This window comes from Oenanthe melanoleuca, chromosome 20 (genome assembly GCF_029582105.1).
Source record: "Oenanthe melanoleuca isolate GR-GAL-2019-014 chromosome 20, OMel1.0, whole genome shotgun sequence".
Classification (NCBI taxonomy): Eukaryota; Metazoa; Chordata; class Aves; order Passeriformes; family Muscicapidae; genus Oenanthe; species Oenanthe melanoleuca.
In genome coordinates this window covers 3,306,501-3,332,244 of record NC_079353.1, presented here as the reverse complement: position 1 = coordinate 3,332,244, position 25,744 = coordinate 3,306,501, and the positions used below count along the sequence as shown (strand labels likewise).

The following is a 25,744-nucleotide window of genomic DNA, read 5'->3' as shown; positions in this document are numbered from 1 at the left end:
GTGAAAGAAATAATTGCCACTGGAAACTTCAGTTGTAGCTAAAAATAAATGCCCAGCTCAAGTCATGTGTCAGATCTGAATCTTGGATCATTTCACTGTCCATTTTTCCAGTGTCAATGTTAAAAGCAGACTGCAGTATTTGGAAAGAAAATGGACAACTCCAACATTTTACAGAGAAGATGACAGGGAACATCACAATCTGATTGCCTTTCTCTACTACCTGACAGAGGGAACTGAAGTCCCTAGTAAACCCAAGAAATTATGTTATATCCTTAAAAATTCTAAGTTTGGCTGCAGTTCATCATCACCCAGTCAATCCCCGTAACTTAAATCACAAGGAATAAAATATGTAGATACTCACATTTGAAAAAGGAAGGCATCCCTTTAAGCCTCCACCCACAAAGCTTCAAAAAAACCTCCTCTTATTTGTGTCTTGCAAGCAGCCTCCCACCCTCCCTACATGTTCCAAAATCAACCCTACACACACAAAGAGAGGCAGAGACCACTTTTTGTGCCTGTTCCAAAGAGCCTCCCCAGCTCCCCTCCTGTACCTGCAGTGCAAAAACCCCACTCCACTTTACTCCAGTTTCCATAAGTAGATGGATGCTATTTCTGCTGTGCAGCTCGGATGCCAGTGCACAGGGCAGCCCATCTGCCTATAGTACCCATTTTTCCATGCACGCTGAACAACTCCAACAGCAGCATTTAATTGAGCTGCTCCACGCTGCCAGATCGGCAGCTTTCTATATAAAGCAAACATATTTTTGCAGGAGTAGTATCGTAACGTGGCAAAATTTAGAAAGATTCCCCCCAGCATCTCCCGGCTACTCGTTTATTCCCCTCCTCAGCCTGTGTCTCACCCACAGGAACCGAAGGTCTGTGGCAGAACGGGCAGGGAGGTACAGTTTGTATTTATAGGATGTCAGGCCTCTGCTAGCACACACTGACAGCACAAGCCTCCATTTTGAGCCTCATGTTCAAAACTGTATTTCAGCAGTTACATTTCAAGGTTCATTTTCTCACAAATGCTTTCCCCCTCTGCTATCCCCCTTCCTTTCCTTCTCCCCCATGAATTCCCAAAAGTCCTCCTCTGCTCTCCATAAAACTGGTTGCACATTTTGCCACTTTAATCCCAAAGCCTTACTCCTTTTTCCTCTCCTTGCTCACTGGTGTTTTGTAAGCATTTAGAGAGCAGTTTTTATCTACAACTCCCTATGCACACACCACTTCTCCCCTAAGCTTCTATTTAAAACCATATCCCCTCCGATCAGGCAGACTGCACCATGCAATAAACACAAGTGGCTAAACCAATCAAGAATTAGCATCCTGGGATAAAATAGCCAGGATCATCTTCACAACAAAGAATTATTTACGAAGGCAGTATCTGCTATAGTCATATGCCCACTTAAAAATTAATAACAACTAAATTTCAGCTGTAACACTAAATCACATTTTATATTTCTAAGCATTGGGAGCCAAAATCTCTACTTCACTTGGTCCAAGAAGGAGGCTGGACAGTTGTTGCACTTGCTATAAACACATACGGTTTGGTATTGACACACCTGGGTTCTCTGGATCGGGTACAACACCAGTGAACCAAAATGATGCATTACATCTACATTTCTCCATAAGTCCAGCTCTATATTTGGCTGCTCTTTAAGGCCATACTCTCAACAACAATTACACACACAGGTTTAATTTCACCACCAAGGAGAGTTCCATTAATTTCAGCGAGACTGCTCGTGGCAGCGGGGCAAGCACGTGTACAGCGATGGGGCCTACGAGCAGCAGCATAAACCCACTAGAATATTCAGCAGCTCTTCTTTGTTGTTATTTGAATATGATTTGAAAAGATTAAGAACACTTTCCAAGTGCCTGGCTTCTTATTTCGCGTGTCTTATAGAGGAAACATAACATAATAATAGAGAGGTGAGCTTTTATATTTTTTACAAGTGAGTCTGAGTTACAGACTATCCACAATTCATGGCAGAATCTGTAACAGCTGAACTATCACTTTAAACACACTCACAGATGACTTTACTGCCATCGCTAAACACACACAAGTCTTTATTTACAAGTATCTAAACTATTTTTCAGCCACCAAAACTAAAGAAAACAGAAAGAAAACCCAAGCAAGCCCATCATGTTTCTGTTTGCTGAAATTTTGCCTCTTACGAAAGCAACTCGTCTGATGACAAACAGTTTCTACGTATCTACGTAATGTTCAGCCTGAAATCTGGAAGTCCAAGACATTTCCCAAGAGCTGAAGTCCAAATTATCCTGTTAAAAGATTTCTGCTGAAGCCCTGGCAGGCTTCTCAGTGCTGCAGGTGCTGCTGTAGTCCCACTCTCCATTTATATTCTCTTTCTTCAAATGAGTATTTGGAAGATTTTACTGGTGATAGTACACTTCCAAATTCACCGCCTTCAAAAAATTCTTTTTTTTTGTTTTTTCGTCTTCAATTAGGGTTTTTTTCCCCCCCAAACTGAGTCAGCTCGGCGAGGCCTAGCCTGTGCTCCACGCTACAGCCTTGCAGAACGTGCACAGGCAGTCCCTCGCCGTGACCAAAACAACCCACGGCTCCTAACTGCATCTGAGCCCAGAACACTACTTCCAAATACTCTGAAATAACGAGCCTGACAAACATCTGCTTGTCCTCTCCGATATCGACATTTGCACCTTTCCGCTCCCTGAAAGCCACAGCCCGCATTTGTAAATGTCTCTGCTGAAAATGACGAGCAGGTAACCCAGCGGAGCGGCGGGAGCAGCACCTGGAGCCCGGCAGTGCCAGCGCTCCGAGCCGCGGTACCTCAATTCCTGGTGCGACAGCGGCGGCTGCCGAGCCCGGGGCCGGGGCCGAGCCCGCCCGGCCCTGCGCTGCTCCGCGGCCCCAGCGCGGCCGCGCTTCCCTCCGGGACCGACATCCTCCCTCCGTTTCCCCCAAACGATTCCCCGACTTCCTCCCTTCCTCTTCCTCCTCCCCCCGGCCTGGCCGCCCGTCCCTCGGCACCCCGGCCGCGGCGCGGGGAGCGGTGTCCGGCCCTCCCGCGCTCGCCTGCGGCCGCTGTCACTGCCCTGCCCTGTTTATCTGCCGGGCTCCCCCGGCCGCGGCATCCCCGGCCCCGTCCCCACGGCCGCCCAGGCCCGCTGCCGCCCCGGCGGCGGGCTCTGCCCCGCGGGCGGAGAGCGGCCCCGCGCCGCCGCTCCGTACCTGCCCCGGCCCCTCCCGCGGCGCCCCGGGCGCTGCCCGAGCCTCCCCGCCGCTCCCCCGCACCGCGCCGGTCCCCCCGGCGGCCCCGGCCCCGCCGCCCCGGGCGCTGCCGTAGCGGATCCCCGGGTGGGCCCTGCGGCTCCGCTCGCCCCCCCCCGGCCCCACCTCTCTCCCCCGGCCTCGCCGTGCCCGGGCTGGGGCCGCTGCCCCGGCAGGGAGGGGACGGCCCGCGACCCCTTACCCAGCAGGAGGAGCCGGTGCGTGGCCCTATAGACCTGCTTGTCCTTCTGCAGCTGCTTCTCGATCTTCTTGTTGGCCTCCCGCTGCGCCTTCTCCTCGTTGCGCTGATCCTCCGTCTTGCTGTTCCCTAAACAGCCCATCTTGGGGAGGGGAAGGCAGGGACGCGGGGCGAGGGGACGGGAGGCGGCCGGGGCTGCCGGGGGGAGGGAGGGAGGGAGGGAGGGAGGCACTCCCGGGCTCCCTTCTTCTTCCTCCTCCTCCTCCTCCTCCTCCTCCCCCCCCTACTCGCTGCTGTGGCGGCCGCTGCCCAGAGCCAGAGACATGGAGAGCGCCGAGCCCGAAGCCAGCCGAGGGGGGGCCGATAGCGATGACTTTGCTGCCGCTCCGCCGGGCCTCCTCCCCGGCAGCTGCAGCTGCCTCTCCTCCCCCGCCCCCCGCCGATCCCCTCGGCGCACCTTTCCCGGGGGGTGCGGAGCGATCCGCGGGGATCTCCGCGCCCCGGCCGGGCCGCCGGCTCCTCTAGAGGCAGCAGAAATGCCCCCCCCCGCGCCGCACGCACAGGAACAAATCCAGCTTCAGTGCCACCCCCAAAAAAATAATAATCCTCTTTAGATCCAAAGGCACGGGCTCCAGGCGCGGAAACCTCCCCAAATCCTCGGCGGGGAGGATCGGGAAACGTCTCTTCCTCGCCTCTCCCCCCGCGCCGCGGGGGTCACGCAGCCCCGGTCCCTTCCCTCGCCGGCCGCCGCAGCTCCTCGCCCTCCGGCCGCCGCGGGTCCTTCCTCCCGCACTGGGGCGGGGGGGTCCAAGCCAAACCCCCCCCCGTTTTTTTTTTTCCTTTTTTTTTTTTTTTTCCTCCCCTAGCCTCGCCGCTGCTCTTTTCACATGCGGTTTCCAGGCGGCTGAATCCTCTCGGCGAGAAGAAAATACAAAATAAAAATTAAAAAAAAAACAAAAACAAAAAAAAAAAAAAAAAAAGCAAGCGCAAGCGCCCGTTTGCTCTGTGCCCCGAGAGCAGAACCTGTCCCCTCACGGGCGGATTTTTCCCCGTCTTATTTTTCCTGCTCTCTCCCGCATTTTTTTTTTTCCTCCTTTTTTTTTTTTTTTTTTTTTTTTTCTTTTTTCCTCCCCTTTTTTTTTTTTTTTTTTCTTTCCCCTTCCCCTATTGAGCGGCTCCGCGGCGGCGGAGCTCGGGGTGGGGCGAGCGGGCCCACACTGCACGCTGGGAGCGAGCGGGGCCGCTCACATGATGCCCGCGTCACCCCGCGCCGCCGCCGGCGCCCTCTTCGAACCGGCCCCGCCGCCGCTCGGGGCCCGGAGCCGCCCCGAGCCCCCGGCCCGCGGCGCGGAGCTGCGCTCGCGGCATTCGGGGTAAACCGCCCGGGAGTCGCGCCTTGTGCTGCGCTGGAAAATGATTAAAGTGGAAGTTGTGGTGCTGAGCGGTTTGGGTCTGGTTTTTGGGTGGATCGATCGTACCCCTGCCTGTTCCTGTCCATCCTGGCCAGGACTGAGGGCTCAAGGTACCAGGGGATGCTCTCTGCCTCTCTGCACCGCTGGGTGCACCACACTTGCTTCTACCTGCGGTTTTACCACCCTGTCCAGCTCCATTTTCTTCTCTAAAATATGTTTTGGAAACCTCGTTACAAAAATTGCACAACTTATCAGTTACACCAGGAAAACAAAGGTTGGCGCTTTGCTCTTTGTAGAACCCGGTTCCCTAAAATACACAGGTAGTTTTTTTCTCTGCACACACCCCCACACATGAGTTAGTGAAATGTCCTTTACTATACAAATATTATTTACCCTCATTTGCAAAATTCGATTATCTACCACACTGTTCCCACGAACACACCTTCTTACATCATCCAGTTACTATATTTAGAAACACCCACAGTAAAATAATTATGTGAATAAAGCAAACAACTAGGAGGTCACAGCTAATGCCATCAAATGCATCTGTTGAGCTGCCCTTGCTGAAAGAGAGGGGGACCTCAGGAGAAACAAGGAACATCACAGTCAGTATTTTAAAAAGCCACAGAGCCTCAGAGTTCTGGAGTCACAGAAGAGACCCTTACTGGTGTTCTTTTAAGCTAAGAGCAATTTTTAAAGGTCTTAGAGAAACTTGGCTCAGATTCATGTGAAGCAAAGATGACAATAATTCCTTGTATCTTTTATAGGTGATTTATTTGTATAGTTCCCATGTAATACACAATATTAAAATATACTGTAACTGTGGAATTTACAAGGCATAAAGGACTCAGAAAAGCAGAATTTGGACTGAAAGTTAGAAAACCTTATACTTTTTTTTATGGTTTCAAGTATGAAGAGACTGCAGAAGTGCCAGTACCTGTCACCTCACATGGGGGAAAATCTGCCCCAGCCTCCAGGCTTTGCTTCCCTCTAGGTCCCATCTTAAGCTCCAAACATGAAGGAATACACAAACAAGATAAAAGTTATTGTTGGAGATATACAAAAGGCTAAAATCTCAGTGTAGAGGGAAACGGGATGGGTAAATATGCCAAAGCATCCATGGACAAGGGAGTTATGGCTGTGTAAATGCTGTTGTCCAGCAGTGCTACAACCATCCCTTCCAAACAGAAACCAGGACAGGCTCAGCAAGGTTAAACTCCCGCAGGAATCACTGCCCTCCTGCTGTAGATACCTTGTGCCTCTGTCTTTAGGCTGAGTAAAGCATGAGGTAGCTGAAAAAGAAAAACACACTCAGCTAATTCACAAAGCTCCCAGTTACTTACAACAGAATTAAGAATTAGCTCCTTGTATAACAAGTGTTACTAAAGTGTGAAAGTGTCAAAAGCTACATGAAACAAAAAGAAAACTCCCACATTGTGTAACCTATCAGCAATTACAGACAGTTATTTTCTTTCTGAAATAGACAGGACTCAGGACATCAGGCACCACCCGCACTCCACAAACCCGAACTGCCAGGAGTTTTTTCAGTGCTGTCCTGATTAGGAGCCCATCGTTTGAAGAGTGAGCATACCATCACATTAGCTGTTCTCACTCTTTTTTCGTTTGTTTACATAACAAAACGCTGCTAATGTGTCTTTAGAATAAATTGTGTTTCTTATTGGAACTAGCTCCATTAGCTTCCATCTTGTAAAAATCCATGAACTTGAGTTTCACGAGACTCCTGCCATCAGAAGGGTAAGTGCAGGCACAGTCTGACCCCTGACTCACCATAAAATTAAATCTCACTTCTGAAGAACCTGCAGCCTTAGGAACAAATAATGCAAAGATAAAATATGTATGGGCATAGTGCCTCTGTGATAAAAGTCTAACTATTTGAAGCTTGAAAATAGGGTTTTAAAGGACACTGCTGCATGTTAAATGAAAGTGTTTTCCAAAAAGGTAAGGTAAAAAGAACGTGGAAATGGCTGTAAAAGGACATCAGAAGACTTATAGCTATTGACTCAATCCAGTGCTATTTAAATTAATGGGAAATACAAGGTTGCACACAGAAGATTGCAAGCATTGCACACTTATAGATTAAAGTCAGATTCACTGATACTCCCTCTGTGCTTCAATATAACACTTTGAATAGAACAGAGGCTGTTGTTTTTATTTTTCAGTCTAAAGTAAATGCAAAGACTCTGAGACACCAGCATGCATCTCAGAGCAAGGATTTCACAAAAAGAACAAGGGGTTTGGCAGTGTGAAACAATATTCTGCTATTTTCACTTCTCAAACCAGAAAAAAATCTCACAAGGAGAGGTAGCAGGATAATTAAAAGCAATAATATTTGAGAAAAGGAGGATATATAAAAGTTCCTTGTATCTATAATCCATTTCAATCCACTTGATCTTTTTAGTTAACAGATTTTTAGTCCTATTGGCATAATTTTTATTACATCCTAAGGAAAATCATCAGGTCTCTTAATTTTGTTTTTTTTTTTTTTTTTTTTTTTTTTTGAAAGAGGAATTTTATTGCAATTATTTTCTCCACTTTCCCTCCACAGCTTTTTCCCCAAAATCTACTCTCTCGTGCCTAAAATGAAAGAAGGATTTGTAACAATATCCTAATCCTGTAAATAAACCTGAACTTTACTCAGTTGAACAGACCTACTGAAGTGCATAACATATGCAGAGTTTTCCCAGCTAGGAGAAATATATTAGTTTGATTTTAAAATGAATAAAAATATTTAGATATAAAGGAGAAGCAGACTATCAATAGCAGTAGGAGAGGGAACTTGTTGAAAAATTGACATATTTTATGCTTCCCCCACCCTATACACATGAACTTCTGTCCCTTTAAGATTTACATGTAATACCTGCTGATATAATCACTCAAGAGGACCTCAAGAAAAATACTATCTTTTTCCTATTTTTATATATTTGCTTTATATCTGACAGACTGTTACATGTATTTCAATGCATTTTCCTTGTGGTGGTTTCCCTTCTTGTGCATGAGGATATTCACACTTGTATGGGTCAAAGACAAATAAATACTGCTGTAAAATTCACAAACATTGGCTGGAAATGTAGACGCAAGACTTGGTTTTGGAGAAACTATTGCCTTAACAGAGTAGATTCTGAGCCTGTTGGAAAAAGGCTTTTCAGACATGTATTTCATCTTTTTCAGTTATTTTACCTTTTTAACTAAATGGATAAAACTTTCTGCTTACAGTTCTGATGTTGCATCAGTTTTATTCTAAATTGACCAGAGTCAGGCTCTGAATTCATTTGAGTTTGTGTTTACAGCTTGCTCCCAAACCCTACAGGTGACAAACACCCTTATTTCCTACTGCAAATAATTCACATTTGTTAGGGACTTGGAGGCACTGAGCGCTTGGGTGCCTCCAGTAAAGAAGAAATGTTTAACTAATTTCCTGATGGGATAGTTGTGCAGCTCCTTACGGGCTCTCACTGCCCACAGTGAATGTGACCTCGTAAACTTTTGGCTGTGAACTGTGGGGGTGGAGCTGTGACCAAGCCAATGTGCTCATTTGGAAGAGAAGACACAGACGACATCTCGCTCCAGCATCCCTTAGCAACTGGACTGAAATGGCACTGCAGCCTCTGAGGAGGCCGACAGCCTTCCTTGCCTCTAGAATAGCCTGTACTCCAGTTTCTACCATGGCTCAGGAGACACAGCAGAGAGGACAACATTTGTGACTCAAAAAGTAAAAGCGACAGCGCTGAGCTGATTGTACAATTTCCTTTGTTTCAGTTTGTAGGGAATAGCATATTTTCAGCAAGTCTTTTCCACGGAAGAACGCAGGGCTCAATTAACCTGGGGGACATGTGAAACAAATGGTTTTTATAGGGCTCTTCTAGCAACACCTGGATTTTTGTTAAGGAGCCTACATTACCCCATGCTTCATTTTGCTGTCCTACAAATCCACAGTGCCGTGGCTGAGCACTTGGAACTGACCTTCCTCTTTTAAAAGCAGGGATTAACTCTGGAACAGATTGACTCTTTCAGTTAAAGGACATTTTTTAACAGCACACACTGTGTACTTTTGTGTATGGGTACCTCTCTGACTTGAAGTTAGTTAAATTTAGGGTCTCCATCCTGAGCTGGTAGTTGAGTATCAAACCTATCAACCTCAATGTATTTAATCCCCAGTAAAATTAATATTTTAGTTACAGATAAGGATTAATTAAGGTCCTGATTTAGACTTAGATCAGGGAGGGTTTTTTCATCTAAGGAAAACTGCCATGGCTTCTTGCAGTGACTCAGGTCTGCTGCTCATGTTTTCCTTAGATGGAGCCATCCTCCACGAGCTATCGAGCTATCGTCCTGAAAATCCTTTGGACTCTGGGAAGAACGAAACTGGTGATAAAAAGGGAGACGGTTTCAAAGTCTCCAAATTACCCTTTGACCTGCTGAACAAGGAACCCTTGAGTAATCTCAAGCCCGTTTAAAGGAGAAACAAACAAATTAAAGCCAAACAATAATCTAAAAAGGAAAACCAAAGCAAACAGATTGGAATTGGAGCAAGAATTCAATATGGGTCTTTTTTTCCATCTGTTTCCCTTGTGGGGGCCAGAACAAAAATCACTTTAAAAAGCATTCAGAGGTAAACAAGGTAGAAATGCAGCAATTACCAATCAAACCCTGGAAGGGCAAAGCAGGATCATCACGTGAAAGGACAAGTTTTTCTCTCAGATGGGAAGGAGTGAGTGCAATGAAACGAGCATTGTCAGGGAGGAATTAATGCACCACTAATGTATTCAATAAAGAACAAACACAAAACACTTAACTACAGATACTCCAAAACAAACAGAATGAAAAGGAGATACTTCCCTCTCTGGCAAAGAAGAAGAATTTTTCCATACAGAAATTCTAAACTTGAGAGGGATTTTTGTTTTGTTTTTAAATAAAAACAAGCCCAAAGCCTACTAATAGAATTAACCAAGATCTTCCTTTAAAACAAAGAAAAAAAAAACCTTGCCTCCCTCCTTTCACTTTGAGGCTTTCCCTCAGAAACATTAAAAAGAGACTTTAAGGAACTCATGAAATTATGGAAATAACACACTGAGTAAGAGCTTTTCACTTAGTAGCTTTTCTTATTTTTCATGTAGTTCTTTTCCTTGATATTCCTTTTCACTTCTCATGCATTCTGCACTGCATTTTATTAAAAAAGAAAAAAACTCTTATGTAACAGAAGCAGCAGCACATCCTAGCTGTCCACATAACACATATGGAATGCCGATTAAAAAAAAAAATTGGAACAAGTCTTTTCTCATATTTAGTTTCAGTATTTGTCAACATTCGCTGCAGACCTACCCCCGACTGCAAACTTTTTTTTTTTATAAAGAAATATTCTGCTTTAATCCTTGTTAGGTTTGGGTCACAAAGCCCAGGGAGGCAGTTGTGGCAGAGGCTGTTTTCTAAATGCTGGTTATAGCTAATTCCTGCAAAGAAGCACGAAACTCCCAAGCTTTTCTCCTGCCTGGGGGTCAGCTGAGGAGAGGAGGCTCCTGCCTTCACCTTCCCAGCACAGCCACAGCTCCCACCAGAGCAGGGTGGCAGCTGGGGCTGAGCCTGACCCAGCCTGGCTCCAGGAGCACGATGACCATCCCTCCACGCCAATATTATTTATTACTGACACTGCATTCTCATTTTATGGTGCAGAACAGGAAAGGGAATAAGAGGATTGTTAAAATAGTTCTTGCTAAGTTGTCACACAGGTTTTAATGTGCTGTAAACATTCCTCTCCTTCTTTAACATTTTTTTTAAATAGGATGACGTCCAGGCTTTCATGCTCAAAATAACTTTACATTTTAGTACTAGCAAACCACAATACTCTCAATACCAGGAGCTATTAGAGACGATCTGCAAGGAAAACAGGACTGTGATTTTGCTGCTCTGTCTCTGCATTGCTAAAGGCCTGAAAGTATTCCTTTTGAAAAAGGACATTTTCTTCCATCTTTTTCTTTAGATGAAAAACCGTTAAGTCTAGGTCCTAAGATTACATAGTGACACAGTTATAGAATAGGGGTCTTTTGTACCCTGTTTTTCCTGGAAGAATCTGTCTGTCTGGCAAACTAACAGCACCATTACGTCCTAAGTGCCTTGATGTTAAATTAGAGTGCCCCACAAGCCCTAGGGCAGTTGCAGAATTTAGACCCTTTTTGCAGTGAAAAAGTCTTTCTGGTGGTTTGGGGATTTTTTACGTCTGTTAGATTTTAGAAATGTATATGAACCAACCGATTGTCTCCAAGGCTTTAGGTGCACAATGAAAGGTTTCCCTTGTTGCTCTATCTCAGGCAAAGCCAGGAAAGACATCCATGGCCAGGGCAGGAGCTGTGTCAGAACCCGTGGTCCAACACTGGATTTTGCCTCTGCCACATTAAAAGCAGCAGAGGTGAAGGATTATCCCCTCCTGTGAACCCAGCTGGGGGATGATCAGACCTGTTTGAACATTCACAAACTGTGAATGGACACAAGATGAGTGTGGGGATCAAACAGGGGAACAGGACCCAGGAGACCTGATCTCCTGCAGATGGTTCAGTCCAGCACAGCCACCGATCTGTGGGTGACCTTGGACGAGCCACTTCCCTTTTTTGTGCCTCTTTGTCCAGCTATCTTTTATCTGCCTCTCTCTTACAGGTTGTGAGCTGTTTGCTTCCGACATGTCTGCACAGCACTGAGAACCCAGGGGCCCTGGTCTCACTGGTGACCTTTAAGCCCTTCTGCTACATGTTTCATCATAAAATAATTATTCAAAAGGGAAGCAAGTTTTTTTTTTTAATAGTCTGTCTTCCTTTTCTTAACACCTCTTAAACTCAGACATTTTCAGCAACATTTCATGAAAAAAAAAAAAATAGATTCTATTCAAAATCTTAATGCTGTTTTCCTTAAATGAAAATGGTGAGAAAGCTGCTAGTACTCTGTCAAGTCCTTCTCCTACAGACCCTCCAGCAAAACCAGGGAAAGCTAGAACCAGCATGCTTGCTACATTCAGAGTACCAGACAAAGATACTTTTTATTTTGAAAATAAAAAAAAAAAAAACAAAAAAACCAAACCAAACCAAACCAAAAAAAAAAAAAAAAAAAAAAGCCTGCACACTTCTCAGTCGTTCTTTGCCCACCATGAAGCACCCACCAGGACAGAAACCTGGTGCTGTGTTCTTCTGCAGGTCACTCCCAGTTTGCTTTCTGCTCTCTGGTGTTACAATAACGAATTTGTTTTTCCATTGCTCCCTTGTCTAACTGTGACCTGTTCCCTTCTGAAGCAATCGGCTTTTTACAGCCCCGTCTCTGCTGTGCAAACACAGAACGAGCACGGCCGAGCCCCCGGAGCTCTGGGGCCAGCAGCTCCTCCACCGGAGCAGGGAACCAGCTCCCCAAAACCTCCCTCTGCTCACAGCCATGTCAGCATTCATGTCTGATGGATGGAAAGCCCTTGGAACATCCAGATGCTGCAGGGATTTCATGCTTTGAGCTCTGCAGCCCCACAAAACGCCAGAGTGGCTGGTAGCCCAGCCCTGGTGACATCCAGGGGACTCCTGTCCCTGCAGCCTGAGCCATGGGGCACCTGGAGATGCCAGATCCCCCAGCAGGGCTGCACTTCACACCCTATATATAAAATACACAGCTGTACAGTGAGTCTGAAACATTCTGCCCATGAACTGGTGTTACTGAAGGATATATATACTAACTCCATGCATGTGAGAGTTAAGGAAGATTTGTCCAAGGAAATACTTCCAGAGGAAGTACTGGGCAGCCACATTATTTGTTTTATTTAAAATGATTTCAGGCTTGATAATGTCTCTTTATCAAAACTACACATGTGCTGAGCATGCACAGTGCCGTGTGTTGTGAGCCATACAGGAAGGGGTGGATTTAATTTATTTCTTTATTATGAATATTGTGGTGCTGTAAGGAGAATCCTGGCCGACAGTGTGAAATAAAGCAAAACTTTCAGAGGATATTTTGGGAGCTGAAGTTCCTGTGCTGCCTTTTCAAATTCAGTCTTGAATTCTGTATTCCTAATCCTCTGTTCTGTCTGGACCATCTCACAAATGGACATGTATATTATTACAAAGCTGAGCAAATACCTCCTAACATTTGCCATTAATATTTACTTGAAAGAAAAATGGAGTTTCAATTTCCTGATTTTCCTCCCCTCGAGTGAGGAGACCAGTGAGGGAGCTTATAAATTCACAATTCTGGCAGGCAAAAGGGACCAAGGCAATTGTGACACACCAAAAAATAGTTCTCCATCAAAATGATATCAAAGTGATAAGCAGGTTTTATTTTGCAAACATAATTTTGGCTATAGGGTTTGTTTGCATTTATTTGGTATCATACCCTCCATGGTGGATCAAAGAACACTGTACACAGCTGAATGACAATGGCCTAAAGCAGAAAGAACCACCATGACCAACACAGACCATCTTTCAGCATAGAAACAAAAAGAATTAATTCTTCTCCACCCTAAAAACTGGTTGGGAGGGAAGAAAGTGGGCTAGAAAGAATTGACTCCTGACTCTTTATGGGTCAGTGCAGGCTGCACTGGAGGCAAGGCAGGAAGAGCTGCTGGGTGTAGGGACAGTGACCCAAAACAAGACACACCAGCCATGAAATCAAACTTGCAAGAATGCTCTTTTTCAGTGATGTGTATATGCTTACAACTACTCAAGAATAAAGTTAAAAAGGCTAAGAAATTCCTTGCCCAAGGACGAATAAAAGATTTCCTGTTACCAGAGAGTTGAAACTGAGATTATATCATGGAATTAAGAATGTGAAGTGCTGAAGCAGTGCTTCCACCAGCTAAAAAATGGAATGTAGGATCTCACTGCCCCAAAGAGTGTCCTCAAGCTGGTCTCTTTATGGAAGCATCAATATGAAGTCTGCAATGGCCAGGTGAGAGGTGGCAGAAGGACAGAAGCTGACTGGCAAACACTCCAAACCAATCTGCATGAAGAAAAAGTGGGACTAGACATGACAGAAATAACCTACCATGGCTTGAGACCTCCTGGCCTTACAACAATTACATAATTGTTACAGTTTTTTAATATCCAAGTAAGAAACCTTCATATTGCATCAAGTTCTCATGTCTAGACAGATACACATCACAGAATGAATCACCACCTTTGAAGACCCAAGCTGAAGAGCACTCCATGATGGAAAGCCACTATCTGGGCACATCAACACTTGGGGAACAATTTTCTGGAGACAGGTTTTCCAGTACGTGTCAGGAAGGTTTACCATCTGTGAGAAACTCTGGTTTTCCAACAGTGTCCTTAAAGGGCTGATAAGAAAGCTGTATAGGCTTAGTAAAGGAACCTCTTAAACACAGAGTCCAAAGTTTTCAAAAATACCCCAACTTTGCCCTCCCCAGAACAATTAAAAGCTAACAAAAATGCATAGGCAAGGCAAAAATACATGGAAAAAATCAAACAGGCTTGAATTCATCTCTTAGCCTGATTATGCCTTTCCTAGCAACAATGATTCTGCCTCCTCTCTGTCCAGAAAGTTCTGTGTGAGACAGCACCTATTCCCTAAATAACTGGGACCCCTCTTCTGCCTCCTTGCTTTGGCTTCAAAGATTCTTTTTTTTTTTTTCACTCCTTTCCAGAATTGCCAATCAGCTTCTCTGCAAAATGGTCACATCTTACAGAATTCTTTCCCTCAGTTGTTCTGGATGATTCCCAGCTTTCTCATTTGTCCTCTTGGAGGTGCTCCTCTCCCTGGCAAGGACATAGGGCATCTCCAACATTAAACCTGTATTTTAATTCAACACAGATGTTACAGCACAGGGTGAAGGATTTGGTGAAGGTGAAGGTGTTCTCAAAAATTGGGTTCTCAAAACCACAGTTTGACTCACACATGCCCCCAAACAATCATACATTAGCAATTATAATGATCCTTAATTAAAAAAAGAAATATGTTGCTGCTCTTACAGATAAGGATCTATAGAAATACTTGTATAGGTGCCATGAAAGTTTATTTTTCAAACTACACTTCAGTGAGGGAATTTTTAACTACCTTACCTGCATTACTCGAATTCTACTCTAAAACAAACTTCTTTGAAGTTTCCTTATTAAAAAAGCTTTAAAAATAAGCAGTTTGAATTATTTTTCTATGAACTACCTAATCTTCTTAAGTAGTAAAATGTTAACTTCAGCTCAATTCCTCTTGGAAAAAAACAATGGAAAAGCAGTAGATTCACCCATCTTGCCCTACATTTTCTCGAAATTTCATCTAACCTCTGGTTGTTATAATTTTTCATGGTAAAGCTTTCTCAGTGTCTTTAGCCAGCAGGCTTTGGCTTTTATACTGGAAAATCTGTTATAAAAATGTCACTTTCATTTATATTTTCAGATATAATAAAGTCATTAATGCAGTTGATTCCTAAGAAAATGTACATTTTAGAAACTTCTTTTAGCTCTGGTACTGCATAAACACATCTATTGCAGAGCACGAGAAAATGATATCTTGGAGATGCTACACATTTTAAATCAGGAGTAGAAACTAAATTCTTACTCTTCTTGATATGAATATCAGTTGTCAATGATACATTTTGTTCCCAGAGAGCCATGATCTCCTTCCTACATTTTGTATCTGCACTCACTTTATTCTGTAGGGAGTTGTGGCTTGGATCCTAAGTCTCACAAGACAAGAATCTGGGGTTGGATGCCATGGCACTAAAATTGCTCTTCAGGAGATTCCATCGCTGTCGAAACCAGAACCCAAAAAAAACCTCCCCTCCTGGTTTTTAATCCTGCTCAACACCAAATATTGGAAGCAGGTTAAGATCTACGAACTAACAGATCTGGCCTCTTGCCACATGCCATGTTAAGATGCCATATTTAGCTTCTCATTCCCTAATAATCAGACATTTACCCTGCTCCCTCCAGCCCTTTCATCTACTTCCAGTATGCTGCTAACCAAGATGTCTTTCACTCTTCTCTTTCTTCCTTCCATTTCTCGTTGCTGTTTCACACACAATTAGCGCTGCTATCCCATGGCACTGGAAAAGGGACTGTTGTGCTCCCTCTGCTGCCTGCTGGGCTCTGCAGCAAGAGGTGGTGAGCAACCAGAGTTCTCTTCAGCAGAAGGAATTACCAGAATGTGAAAACTCACGTTGCTACATCTATGAAACCCAAAAATGCCAAGCTGGGAAACATCTTCCCTATATTCTCTATGGATCTCAGAGGCTCCTGCCAGAGCTCTTCAGGAGTGCAGGGAAGACCAAGAGTAGGGAGTGAAGCACACAAATGGATGGGATAACACCATGTAGGTTTGGTTTCTGGGCACTCCTCATGGGAGAGGGGCAGGCAGTTTCTCAAGGCTGGTTGCAATGCTGGTGTCCCACGGTCCTTGACAGCGCTACCGGAGCGGCAGGCGCAGCGAGGGGTGGTGCAGAACTCGTGCAAGGTTAGTGCCCAGCTGACTGCTGCCAGCTCCTCTTCGTTCTGTTCAGGAGACTGTTGTCAGGGCTAAGGCTATGGAGAAGGACTGTGGACAACAAATTATCTAAAGAATTCTCCTGAAACCTTAACAACATGGAGCACTCTGTCCCTCTGCTTCAGTGCCCGCAGCCCGGGCGCTGTGTCTGTCCTTCCCACGGGTGATTCAGCAGCAAAGAATATTTACTGTTATTTAACAATGCAGTGGGCTACAGACATAACTTGTGACTCAACACAAAACACACTGGGTGCAGACCTTCTAAAGAAATGATCAACAGATTGTGCCTTGCAAAAGAAAAAAAAGGAAATGCTTTATTTATTTGGGATCATACAAGAATAAAATGGATGGAGTGGAAGATATCTTCATGCTGTTTTTAGAAATTACAGTCTTGGTTGGGTATTTTTAGAAATAATTAATATTTAGGGTATTATGAATTAAGTGAAAGGTTCACTGGATTCTGTCTGAAACTTCTAAAAAATAAGCCTTCAAGTCTTTGTTTATGTTGGCAAGTAACCTGGCTGGGTATAAAAGCCAAAGGTATGATTGACTACCTCACATATTTTACAACTGTTCCACTAAATAGGTATTTCAGAATTTACATCCTTACAGAAGGATCCTTAAATAGACTTTCTTACAGCACTTAAAGCAAACATACTTTAGGACATACTTCCTGTTTCGTTACAGTATTTAATATACTTAAAAAAAAAGAAGTTTACTTTTCCTTCAACAAAGATCCAAAAATTCAACTTTAAGGGTACAAAGATCACAGCAACCTATCTTACTGTTTTTAATGTACTGAAATTGTTTAATGAATACCCACAAATCCTTAAAAGAAAAAGCATCAGAAGTAGTGAAGCCTTTCAAACATGTTAGTATAAGTGCATTCAGCACCTAAACACAAAAGGCATGTCTGCATATTGCTCAGAATGGAAAACTCTTACAACTGAAACTCAAATAATAATTAAACCCAGATCATTGATTAGATGTGCCTGTTACAAACACTGAAAAAGATGATACTGACAGTTCCCTTTACTTCCTTTAGCTTTGTGGGGGAAAATTTGCAGCACAAATTCATGCAAAGAGTTGCAAACCGATTTTTTGGTAGTGTGTAATATTCATCACCAATTATCAGTGTTGATAAATGGCTTTTACATGACCTGTAATTAGAGTTGTGTATCAATCTGGCACAGGGAAGATCAGGGACAGTGAGTGAGGCAGCTTTTAATGACACAAGTTACTTTATTTGGGTTTTCTGAGTTTCCAGGTGAGCAAACCAAAGTCCCACCACTGCTCACCATTCCCATTTATTTTCAGCCTCGTTGCCAGTCACACACCTCCTTAATCCTCCTCAGGGGCTTTGCAACAGCTCTATAACTCTCTTATTGTTTCTGAGCAAGAACATGGATGTTCTTCCTCCTCCCCACTAACAGCACTTTTCATTTACTGAGGGGAAACAGAACAGGTTTCTGCAGAAAAGAAAAACAAGGATACAGTCTTGCAAACCCTCGGCAGTGAAAGGAATCTTCCCCAGCACTTAATTTGGGAGGAAAGGCTGGGGTATCACAGAACTGGGCAGAGCTAATGAGGTTGGTGGCATCCTGCAGGAGCCCAGGTCTGCAACAACCGAAGAATTAATCGAGTTTTAATCAGAAGCCAGTCACGGCTTCTGCTTTGACTTGATACACTCAAAGGTACTTACAGTTCTGGGAATAAGTTCAGCTTATTAAACAAACCATTTTTCTGCACCTCTTTTCTTTTCTTTGATGTATGATACAACTTCTTCAGACACAGTTTTGGGAAGGAACCAGATAAAAGCTGATGCTCAGAATGTCTGGGGAATAGTTTTCAAAAGCACATGGAGACCAGGTTTCAGAAGGTACAGATGCAGGTACATCTCCCCAAGGGCATCCAGCTGAACCCCTGAGGTGGCTCTATTTGCCACACCCACAACAGTAGGCTCCCACTGGGAGCTCTGCTGTATTTTTAGATCATTCTAAATAAAATACACAAGATTTTACTTTAAAACAGGGCACACAATGGGTGCACTGGTTGATGCAGGAATTCACATCCCTGCTCCCTGTGCTACAGCAGCCACCAGATTTTTGAAGTTGTACTTCAGCCTTTCAAGTTCTTTCCCTGGATTCAGAGAGGGGAGGCTGAGAGTTTAAGATTGTTCCTGCTTTTGTTTGCATGTTACAGACAAGCAGACCCTTAGAAAGATACTTAATTGGGAAGCTCACATGTATGCACGAATAATATTAGTGTACAGCAAATTAAAATTAGCAAAAAATGCTAATGTTGTATATTTATATTATGGGTATTACATTAAAACAAAAAAGCACTTGCCAGCAGGCACAGAAATCTCCTTATTTCAAAGCACTGCTAAACATTCACTGATTGCAGTTGGTGTTTTGAGTTTTTCAGCTTTTCATTCCTTTTCTTTAACCTAGCACTAACATTTTAACTCAAATCCCTGTGAGCAGTGAGCTGTGCTTTCCTTCTCTCTGTCTACAAATTTTCTAACTCAAGTAGTAGAGAATACATCTTGTGTTGCAGGGGGTATTTTTACATTTGTCAGGAGAAGACTCTAATAAAAATTGCATGTGTATATCTAAGCTTGGAATAGTGATTTATCTACAACTGTGAGCACTCAGAGTCCATCCAGAGGGGATTCACTGTTCCCTCAAGCACCCAGGGAACACACACCAAGGTTCAGAACCAGGCCAGATCTCTGTAAGAAATTCTACAGAAATCTGCTTTATTCACAAGTGTTCTCCTGTTTTAGTTGTTATCTCAAGTGAAAACACTCCTCATCATTTTCAGAATAAAGAACCCAAAATTAATTGCAAAACCTGTGAGCATTCACTGTAAACCAACAAACTATGTACAACTGAGCCTATGCAGTGTCCAGCCCAAAAACTACAAACTGCTCTCAACTTTTTATCTTTCTTTTTTTGCCATCTATCTTTTGCAAAGCTGTCGTCTTCTGCTTTCTTGCAAATTCATGCTTTTCAGGGGGTTCTTGTTTCTGCTGCCTTCTCAGATTACAATTTCTTTTGTGTTAATTAAGCTGAAAAATTGAAAGAATGTCGCTGACTCTACAAAGAACACAAAACAGGCTTGCTTGAGAAGCTAAAAATAGATCGCTCTGTTCGGAAGACAGACGACTCAGTCTTCAAACTATTTGTACAATGTGAATTAATTGCAGATGGCCAATTCATTTATTTAGACCTCTGTGACAGAAATGAAAGTGCTACTGCAGTGATTATACATCTGCAGAAAGCTCCTTTCAGGTGCTTGGGACTCAGGAAAACCGGGAGGCAGCGCTTTGTTATTTTCTGGAAGTCAGTTTGTCAAAAAAGTTTTCTGATGTGATTCTCCTTCTCCAGCCTCCCGGCCCCTCTCCCAACAGCTCAGATTTAAGACGTGACATTGATGTACACAAACTAAAGTTACAATGGCCTGCTCACATGTACTCCTAGCACTCACAGAGCATGTTGTAAATCAGTTACATTCCTTCGATTAAAATCACGTTTTATGATGTAAATGTTGTAACAAAACCCACCCTGATTATTTAACTTATCTGAAATTAATGGCATTTTTATTTTTTATATGTCTCTGTGTTTGTTTTAAATAGAGTTTTAATTTTTTTCCCCTTTTTAGCCTTTCTCCTTAAAAGCAAGAGAAAGCTTAATCTAAAAAAATAATGTTATTGATTTAATGGGAGAGAATTCAGGAAAATCTAAGTGGAAACTGATATTCCATCCTGGCTCTTATTGTTAGATAAACGGGAGGTTTCCAAAAATACCAGCTATTAGACTAGGGCCTATAAACTGTAGCTGTGAAATAAAAATATCATTGAACTAGATAAATTGTTTGGGATACAGAATGATCTGTACTAGAACTTTACAGCAGATCTTGAACAGCATGAAGCCTCCTTTGTGCTAGAAAACTAGAAACGTTGTCATTTGGCAGTCTAAATAATGCCAAGAAAAAGAAACTAAATATCAGAGTCCCTTTTCTCTAACGCCACTGTCTCTCCTTTGCAATTTTACTACTTTACAGTCTCTAAATCCTTGTTAGCAGCCTTGCTGGCTTGAAAAATGTGCAAAAGTTGATCCACACAGGGTCTGAGCTAACAGGGCTGTAAGAAAACCTCCCAAGAAGTTTCAGGTGATATGATATCTGGCATGCTGATAGTATCACAAAGATTACATTTTTCTGTTACTTTTTAAAAATAAATTAATGATGCTGCTTGCATTTCAAAGTATTTATATTACATCTTACAGCTTTTAAATCAAGACTGGAGTTTTTTAAAGGCAATAGGTCTTATAAGCCAAAAATAAAGCTAGATGCAGGAATGAATCAAATTTTCTGCTTAGACAAACGATTATAATCTATTAAAATTAAAATACCAGTCCTTGCCACTGTTCAGGCTTCTTACAAAATACTTTTAGGAAGTTTCTCAAGCTTAGTGGTTCTCACAGATTTAGAAGGGAGCAGGCATAACCCTCTACCCTGTATTTTAAGCTATTCCTTTGCTGCAACTTCATCCTAACTCCCACCAAGGTCAAGGGAAACAATTTGTTTTCAAGCAATACAAAGCAGGCTGTGGAGTCAGGCTACAGCATCTTCCTCCTGCCTTTATGGGCTACAAAAAGAAAAGTTTCAATAGAGCTACAAGCCTCTTAACAAGAAAAAAATCCTTTCCTCAGGAAAGAAACTTCCTAGGATGCCTCTGAAAGATGACCTCCGTCCTGCAGGCTTCAAAATGTTTTCATCTACTTCCTGGAAATCCAGGTGATACCCGAGGTGGAGCAGAGGACAATAAAGCTGCTAAGTAACAAAGGTCACCTGCCTTCAACCACATCAATAAAAAAGGCTGAGATATCCCCTTGGCTCAGTCCAGGCAGAGATTTACAGGGGCAGGGGGACACAGCACTACACACACCCTGCTCCTGCCATGAGCATGTGCCCCCACCTCATTCTGGGGGAAAACTGAAATCCTTTGATCACAGATGCAGAGGAGGAATCTGCTGTTGTCCTTCAGGAAGATGCAGTGAGGCAAATGCTGTTGGGAAGCAGCATCCAGCACACACCAACCAACCGTGTCCTGATGAGACACTCCACAAGCAAGAGCAACAAACCTCCTGATTTTTTTATTTTTATTTATTTTCCACTGTAGATTTTTTTCCTTTTATTTATACTCTGTGGTAGGGCAGACTCCATAGGGACCATGTCCTTACACAGACACATCTACCTCCTCGCAGAAGAGAAACATCTTTGTTTACTTAAACTATTTTAGTTAGACCTAGTTTTTGCTGGTTCTAAAGAGTTTTGTCTTGCTTGTAAAGTAAACACCAACATCTCTGACAGAAGTACCACCTTTGAGTGCCCACTCTTGGTAGACCTCATAAAGGTAACATAAAAATACATACATATATATATTATTTTTTTTTTTTTTTTTTTTTCACTGCTTGCTGAGATGAATCATGTCAGCCAAGGTCTTTGTAATAAATAAAATGCTCTCAAAGCATTATCTATTAAAGATAGAGGAGAGCAGAAGTGGAAAATCTTTGCACAGAACCAGAGCAGGCTCTGGTGATATAAAACAATACACTTATCAAACATCAGGGCTGCAAAAGAGGACGGCTGTACCCAAATAATGCAGTCAGGGGCTGGGTGTCCTCTCAGTGCTTCCCAGCCCTCGCAGGATTTGCAAAACGTCCAGCACAACACACACAGAACCCCATGCAGAGCTGGAAAAGCATTTTTTACAGACACTGATAAAGCCTGACACAGCACAAACAACCAGAGCCCGTGGGGTGATTTCACTCCGGGTGCATTTGCTCCACTGAAATTCGGGGGCTGAAGGTTCAAGACAAAGCATAAAAAGCTGGAAAATGCACGTGGAATACCCCCCACCTCCACACAAACTGTCTGACCTGCAACTAAATGCCCCAGAGGTGAACCACTCTGCCCCTACTGTGATAAGAGCAAAACAGAGAGGAAAGTAAATGGACTATTGGAATAATAATCTGTCATTTATTAATTTCTTGCCAGGATCCCACAAGAAGACACAGCTCGCCTGTAAACTGACAGCTCAAAAGAAAGCACCCAAGTCACTTTTGTGACATCTTTGTTGTAAAGTCAGAAGGTGATTTTTTAGTTGTTGGAGTAGCCTTTAATGTGCAAAGATGAAAATTCAGTGTCTCTGTATTCCAGGGGCGGGAGGGAGCACTGGACAGAGAGAGTGCATAAGTAATGCTTGAGCATTTTTTCCCCAAATTCGTAAGGAATTGTAGTACATCCCCTCTCTAGCACTTTGACTACATATTCCTAAATAATTCTTATACCTGAAGGAGAACTAGAACTTAACATCTTCCCAGCTGAGAGCACAAATAGGGGAAGTGTAAATCAAGTACACTCTGATTTGGTTTGTCCCCTTTTCTGGTGCCCCACATTGGTTTCTTGGAAGTATCCCTGAGGCTCCTGCTGAAGGAGAATGAAGTCAGAGAGTTTACATTAGTTCTTGCATCTCTACAGCCCCTGTCCCAGCAGAAACTTCTCTCTCTGGATGTAATTAGAGCTCAAGGAATAGCCTGTCTTCAAGATGACAGAAATCAGATTCCACTATAAAAAAACAAAGAGAAAAACCTTCATTGTACAGACTGCAAGATTTCCTAAGTATTGAAAACCAAGATATTTCACTGTTTTTCAGGATGACTGAGAAGCTGCAACATTCATGTTTTCAAAGTTGCTGTCATGTTTTTATTTCCTCATCAGGTTGCATGAAAGAAGCACTTTCTTTCACTTTGTTGAAAATCCAAACCATCACATAAATATCAACATGGTTAAACTAAAATAAATCCATCATCCTGTAAATTTTTAAATAAATCAATATACTGTTATATTTTGAAATAGTATAAGACAAATCTCCCTCCCCTATAATGCAAGACCAGCCTTAACCAATTACTCCAAACTTTTCCCCAGACACATCTCCTTTAGCTACACATTTCACATGAGAATTTCCAAGCCAAAAAGAGTTTTCTTCCACAGACAAAATTGGAAATGAGAGATTGAAATCACCCTAATGATAGGTACTGGGTTATGCCTTTCAACTATGGATCTGTGCCCGTATCTCTACAATTGTGACAATATTTTTCCAAGCTGAGTATCATGCTGTATGTAACACTGAAACTTCCTGGTCTCTCTCTGTCTCTGCTGCATGGTTACCATCTTATTTTTATAAGCATTCCATTCTGGGGCTGGCCCTTCAGCTTTGGCAGAGTGAGGCAGCTTCTGCTTTAAAGCGGCTATTTTGCAACTAGCTGCTGCTTGCTGCATCCCTCTTTTCCAGCCAGGAAGTACCTGCAATGTTTTCCTCTCCAGCTCCTGAGAAAATGGCACATTCCCACAGGTGCTGCCCCCAGAACAGGGCACGTGCTGGCAATAACTGAAGCCAGCCAAGAATGCCCAGGGTGGGTTCATTTTGGGGTTTTTGGAACAGCTGGAAAATGGCAGGTTTTAAACAAGTTCAGAAAAAAAAGTTTCTAGATTCACATCCTGCTCATGGCTGGCACTTAGGCATGCTGGCATCAAAGGAAGTTTTCACTGCCACCCCAAATCAAGGGACAAACACCAGAGGAGCCACAAACAGCACCACCAGGCACTTCTGAACATTGCTGGCTCAAAAGCAGTGGTCATCAGGGCAAGGGCAGCAAGAAACTACTGTATGAATTAACTTCACTTGAGCTGTTCAGTAGTGAGAATCCAGCCCTTTACAAGTAACAATTAATGTTCTATTTTTACCTTAAAAGCAAACAAACATAAAACCCCAAATGAGTGGATTTAGAGCACCCAAAATGCTAAGCAGTGCCTGGAGGGGAGCTCTGCCCATCTTGTTCACAAACAGCTACCTTGTCCTAGAGGTGACATGGTTGTGTCCTCCCCATTTTCCTCAGCCTTTTAATTGCTGTAGTTAAGAGTCTCACACACAGGTGAACTGCAACCAGGAGAAAAATTCAGCCCTGGTCATAGTCCCAGAGGCATCTCAGCCTCCTGATATTCCCAGGAGCTCTCAGAACATTTTTGGCTGATCCTTACTCCAGATCAGACATGTGCATCAAGGCAGTAAGTACATCATGGATTTTTAGCAGAAGTTCCTTGCTGCTCTGGCAGGCAGTAATTAGATTACGAGAATTACAGAAACGACAGGCTGCTTGTCTACTCTCTGTATGGGCAGCCAGCAACAGCTTGGAGAAGAGTAAAGCACTCAGATTAGTAAAGGGATGAGCTCAGTGTAAATCCAAATAATACCAAAATAATATGTATTAACAAATAAGGCCCCTGAACCAGCACATTTACTGCTGCCGTGCTCATCCTCATCCTCTCCTGGCTCTCACCAAACTACTGATGCAAAATGTCCCATGTAGGAGCCCCTCTGGTTATTTGCTTTTCTGGAACATCTCAGCATCGTGCCTTCCCCTGTGCCATATCCCTTGCTCACACAGTTGTTAGAAAATCCTAAAGAGGTGGGAAAACACTGGGAACCTGCTTTCACAATACTGCAAGCACACGCTGGCAACCGCAGTGACAGCGTGCCAGATGCTGGCATCCAGATGAACATAACAAGCATTCAGCTTTGCTTATAAAATTCCCATATTCAGCACTGCCACAACACACAGCTTTAAAAATTAGAGCAGGGTTTTCCCATATATGGGAACGCTGACCTGCTGCTGCTGCACCAGCTCCCCAGGCACGAGTGGAGCTGTGCAGACCCTGCCTCCTGCTTTGTCTGGGGAGATGCTGCTTTGCAAGAAGCCTGTAGCCACGTTATTTCTGTACTGGGCTCACTTGCCAGCTTGACTAAATCTGTTTCAATAAAACTACTACATTTTTCCAACCCTTCCATCCAGTTGTGTTTGTATGTCCAATACTTCCGTGCCCAAAGCTGAGGTCTGAGCAGCAGCATCAACCTCTGGGCTTGGGCTGTATGGGAATACAGCCCTTAGGAGGCTCCCTGGGCTAAGGATCTCCACTTGAGACCCCTGGATCAGGTCAAGGGATCCCACTGGGCCAAGCTTTAACACTTCTGTGATCCATGAGCCCCCAGGAGCAGCTGTTTTTAGGATGAGCACTGACATCTCCCTTGGCTGTGGGAGAGCATCTGAGCAAACACATTGCAGCAGAGCCCTGGATGGAGGGTGAAGGACCACACACTCCTGAACCACTGGTGGCAGCTGCCAGTGGTTTGTTGGGAATATTCTATTGTTTTGAATGTATGGAAAGCACAGGAAGCAGTGCCAGGAGGCAGCGCCGGCAGCTGGGATCTCCTGGCTGGGAGCGGCTCTTGTGCGGGTTTGGGAACGCACGGAGCCCTTTGGACTCAAACAGCCCACAAAATCC

General features: G+C 43.6%; 1 protein-coding gene across 3 annotated transcripts in view; it reads right to left on the bottom strand.

Moving 5' to 3' along the window:
• GNAS (GNAS complex locus) overlaps nucleotides 1–25,744 on the bottom strand; it is a 130,677-nt gene that overhangs the window by 79,061 nt on the left and 25,872 nt on the right. Inside the window, exon 1 of one of the 3 annotated variants that reach the window (XM_056507345.1) lies at nucleotides 3,453–4,667. The exons of 1 other annotated variant lie outside the window; for it this stretch is intronic. In XM_056507345.1, the coding sequence (XP_056363320.1) occupies nucleotides 3,453–3,591 (139 nt within the window). In that variant the 5' untranslated portion in view covers nucleotides 3,592–4,667. Of the gene's footprint in view, nucleotides 1–361; nucleotides 428–3,452; nucleotides 4,668–25,744 lie in introns of those variants that run through there. One more of the 3 variants, XM_056507346.1, reaches the window with a different exon arrangement.